The sequence below is a fragment of the Rana temporaria genome (assembly GCF_905171775.1).
Source record: "Rana temporaria chromosome 2 unlocalized genomic scaffold, aRanTem1.1 chr2f, whole genome shotgun sequence".
Classification (NCBI taxonomy): domain Eukaryota; kingdom Metazoa; phylum Chordata; class Amphibia; order Anura; family Ranidae; genus Rana; species Rana temporaria.
In genome coordinates, this window is record NW_024404411.1 from 246,875 (window position 1) to 251,733 (window position 4,859).

General features: G+C 47.4%; 1 protein-coding gene across 1 annotated transcript; it reads right to left on the reverse strand.

Moving 5' to 3' along the window:
* Positions 1 to 2,075: 2,075 nt before the first annotated feature.
* On the reverse strand, positions 2,076 to 3,102 carry LOC120921586 (olfactory receptor 52K1-like). The gene has a single exon (XM_040334089.1). The coding sequence runs from the start codon at positions 3,100 to 3,102 to the stop codon at positions 2,161 to 2,163; it is 942 nt and encodes a 313-aa protein (XP_040190023.1). The 3' UTR covers positions 2,076 to 2,160.
* Positions 3,103 to 4,859: the final 1,757 nt, after the last annotated feature.

Genomic DNA, 4,859 nt, shown 5'->3' on the forward strand with positions numbered 1-4,859 from the left:
TCCTCCGAGGCGGCGACAAGTTTGTCCTCGTTAGCCGCTGTGCTGTCAAAACAGGTCAGTCTTCCTGTACCGGACTCTATTTAGTTGTCGGTGTTGTGTCCAACAACCAATTCGCCAAAATCTGTGATTTCTAAGGTTTGGAAGTGACGTGGTTGGAATTTCTGATGGGCTGGAGATATTAACTGAACAGTAGATAAGACAAGGGCATTGCAGGAACAGATTAGAAATACATGGGGTGTCTCAGCCAATTGGCTGGAGTTTTCTTGAATCCCTTGGCCTGCTGGGAGAGCCTATTTATTTGGGTGGAGTCAGGTGTTCTGTGCCACCTGTATTGCTGTCTGGGTGGGCATGTGTTGTACTGCCCCGGGCTGGTAGACCAAAGCCTAAGGCCTATCCATCTGTCTGCTAGGCTGTCTGAGAGCCTATCCAGAAGAAATAGAGCAGATTGGGGTTGGTACTGTGGCTTGAAGTCCTACCAAAAGTGACGGCCGTAGAACCTGTCGTGGTCGGAGGTAGAGGGGAAGCTATCACCAGTAAGGGACCATCCGCCTTATTACCAGGGACCACAGTGAGTAGCTGAAGCAAGTACCGAGCAGTATTCTCACCACCCGGGGACGGTGAAGAATTGGGAAACTTCAGCAGGTGCCAAGCCAGGGACTCAGCCAGCGGAGGTGACGCTTGCAGGGCAGTCTTGTGTGCCAAGCTAGGGACCCAGCAGGAACATGGGGGTGACACTTGAGCAGTATCTGTGAGTGCCAAGCTAGGGACCCAGTAGGGAAGAGGGATTGACGGTTGAGGAAAATACTGTGTGAGAAGGTTGGAAGAGCTCAGGTTATCCAGTGGCAATGGATCGGAAAGTCTAGTGAGAGGAACTGGGAGCTCAGTGGAGTGAAGATCTACAAGAGGGTATTGTAGAGGAAAGAAAGGAGTTTGTTACAACTTGTGTTAGAAACTGTTATGCCTTGTACACACGATTGGAATTTCCGATGGAAAAAGTCAGATGGACTTTTTCCATTGGAAATTCCTACCGTGTGTATGCCTCATCTGAGAAATTCCAATGAATTCCATCAGAGTTTAAACATGTTCTATTTTACTCCGATGGAATTCCGTCAGAATTCCGATGTGAGTTTGGTCGGACAAAGGTCCGATTGTGTGTACGGGGCAATTACAAGACTGTTGCCATAAGGCCTCGTATACACGACCGAACATGTCTGCTGAAACTGGTCCGCAGACCAGTTTCAGCGGACAGATCCGACCGTGTGTACAGCCTAGCAGACAGGTTTCCAGCAGACAAAAGTTTTAAAGCAGGCTTTAAAACTTGTCGGCTAGAAACCCGTCTGTCCGACATGTCCGCTGGTTAGTACACCTAACCAGTGGACAGAAATCCGCCACTTCCGCAAACCAGGAAGTAAAATACTTCCACGCATGCGTCAAATCCATTCGACGCATGCGTGGAAGTATTTTACTTCCTGGTTTGCGGACGTGGCGGCGTCAACGTCACCGCCACGTCACTGCGCTGTCTGTCCACGGGGATTTCGGTTTGATGGTGTGTACAACCATCAGACCGAAATCTCCGAGCGTACATGTCCGATGAAAACTGTCCGCGGACCGTTTTCATCGGACATGTCCCCTTGCCTGTACGGGGCCTAAGAGACAGCAGTCCTACTCATGAAGATGTGGTGTCTTGCTGATGCCTTTCCCTGCATGGCTGTATACCTATAGAAGTCTCGGAGTCTGCTAATTGCAACCACTAAAGGGTGAACTGACCCTAACCCTCTCTCCCACAGTTCTGTTTGAGAGACAATACATCTCAAGAAATGTCATCAATATACCTTTCATTACACCCACCATGCCTTGTAACCTACTCTACACAGAAGGATGTTAGCTGTCCCTAACTCTGGGGGTTCTCATTAGACTAAAGGGGGCCCGTGATCTTGCTACAAATAAAAAGAAAATCTAGTCTTGTGTTTCAAATGAACTGTTTTAATCGGAAGACATGGTGAGCCCAGATTCACAATAAAATCCAGGAGATTCAATGAATGAATAAATTAATACACATTTTATTGCAACCTTGGTTTAGTATTTGAAACAAACCCATACTAAAAAAAATACAGCTTTGGTAAATGAGGTCTAGTCTGTGAAGGAACTCGTAGTTGATATTCATTTCAAAAGTTGTGTGATGACCTTGTAAACGGCAGTCCTGATCTCCTTGGTCTTCACGCCATAAATGATGGGGTTTATGGCTGGTGGGATGAGCATGTAAAAGACGCCCACAATGACGTGTAAACACGGGACAATGTTACCTATCCTGTGGGTCACGGAGGAGAAGGCCCCCAGGGTGTAGGACGTGAGGAAGACGAAGACATGGGACGTACATGTGCTAAAGGCTTTCTTTTTGGCAGGCCTAGAGGAGAGCTTCAACACCGACCTCAGGATGAAGAAGTAGGACACAGCAATGAAGGTGACATCGCATATGGTGAGAAACATGACAACGGTCAACCCAAAGACACTATTGATGGTAATATCAGTACAAGCCAAAGTCACCACTGCCATATGGTCACAATAGCAGTGGGCAATGCGGTTGTTCTGGCAGTACGGCAGTCTACTGGCCATCACTGGACATGGAGTCACTATAATGGTTCCTCTGATAAGTGAAACTGTGACTATCTTTACTATTAAGGTGTTGGTCAGTGTGGTCGTGTAATGGAGAGGGTTGCAGATTGCCACGTATCTGTCGAAGGCCATGGCCAGGAGAATTCCAGATTCAAAAGAGATGAAAAAATGGATGAAGAACATCTGAACGAGGCAGGAGATGGAGGGGATCTCCTTGACGTTCATCCAGAAGAGGGCCAACATTCTCGGCACAACGGAACTGCATACAATTATGTCAGCTACGAACAAAATAAAAAGCAAATAGTACATAGGGCTGTGCAGATGTCTTTCTTTCATAATCAGGCTCAGCAGCAAACTGTTCCCGATGACGGCCATCAGGTACATGACGAAGATGGGGATGGAGATCCATACGTGAGCCGACTCGCAGCCTGGAAGGCCTTCAAAGAGAAACACACGGGGGAAGGAGATTGAAAGGTTTTCTGATGGCATGATGACTTTAGAGATCAGGATTTACAGGAAAGACATGGTGATCATCACCTGTAAAGATAAAAAGACATTGATGGTCAACGCATGGAGATACAAAACATAGACGTTCAGCAATTTAGAAACTTTATTACTGATCTTCTGAATATTATGAGATGTCCGAAAAAAGTCCACCCCGCAACCCACATCTGCCACGGAATCCGTGGCGAGACCTCCCCACTTTCCAACATGACTCTTAAATTAAATTAAAGCACTACACATACAAACTATTCCACAGTTAGCCGTCCCCCACTGTCAGGCATCACCCCACAGTCAGATCCGAGTTATACCACACCTGCCACACCTTATCAAACTTCTTTCCGCACCCCCTCGATAAATACGTTGACTTGTGATATGGCATCATAGAATTTACTAGGCCTTTCCAGAAGCCCAAAGTAGTCCCCCCCGGTTTGCGCCACCTCAATAGTATGGCCTTGCTTCTATAAAATAAAAGGATGTTGAGTAGCGTCCTGTGAGCCCTTGAGGGGACTACTTCCTCGACCAAACCCAGGAGACTCACCCTAACCGTTACTGGGACAGGGATCATCAGCACCTCAGATATACAGGAGGTGACCTCTGACCAAAATTTAGTGATCAGAGGGCAGCTCCAAAAGACATGTTCCGCAGCCGCTGGAGCAAACGTGCATCTCCAGCACTCTGCTTGTACTGATGGGTAGATAGATGCCAACCTAGCGGGCATATAGTAAATCCTGTGAAGGAACTTGAATTGAATTAGTCTATCCCTGGCTGACACCAGGTGCTCACATTTCAATTCTTGAATGATACTTGTAAGTCTTAGACTTGGTAACTTAATGAATATCTTTCTGTGGTTTCACAGACTTATAAAAACAATTGATGTTTACTTAAGTATGGTGTGATGCCTTCTCAAAACAAACAGACCTTCTACTTACTGTCATGGATATGCAATAGTCTGGCAGCTTACCTGTCTCCATCTGTCCATTAGAGGCCTGACTCTGTTCTGGTTACCTTCTTATCTCCTCTCCTTCATGTATGGCCCCACCCAGGCCATCCCAGGGTGTCTATATTAACTGTTGTACTACAGGCCTGCAGTGCTGTTCAACAGTGTTGTTTGCTTTAGTTCCTGTCTGCAGTGTGCTACGTTTACCTTCCTGTGTACCGTTTTTGGCTCGTCCCTGACTTCTCCTGTTTGCCTGTGCCCTTGACCTTTTGCCTGTCCCTCGGTTACCCTAGTCTGCCTGTTGCCCTGACCTCGGCTTACCCATCACTACCATTTGTCCCGCTTGCTGCTTCCCCTCTCTCTCTGCGGAGCGTGACCTAGGGGATCCCAGGGGTCGCGACCTGGATCCAGCTGCGGCGAAGGCCATCCTCACCACTAGAGGCTCTGGTGAACACAAAGCTGGGTCTTAGACTCCGCGCCCTGGGTGATCTTGGGCTCACGCTTCCTCTCTGATAACAGCAGTCGGCTATAGGGTTCACTACCCTGTGGTGCATCCCTGACCCCAACTGGGTGTACTTGTCACCTGGCCACAGGTGACCTGACACTTACACTTAAATGCACAAACAAAATGTTATATTGTGCACAGCTTGATAATTCAATCAAGACTTACCATATATACTCGAGTATAAGCCGACCCAAGTATAAGCCGAGGACCAAATTTTACCACAAAAAACTGGGAAAACGTATTGACTTGAGTATAAGCCGAGGGTGAGAATGCAGCAGCTATTGTAAGTGGAAAAGAGGG

What these genes read in the sequence shown, in the direction of transcription:
- LOC120921586 (XM_040334089.1), bottom strand. Translation starts at nt 3,102, where the DNA reads ATGCCATCAGAAAACCTTTCAATCTCCTTCCCCCGTGTGTTTCTCTTT.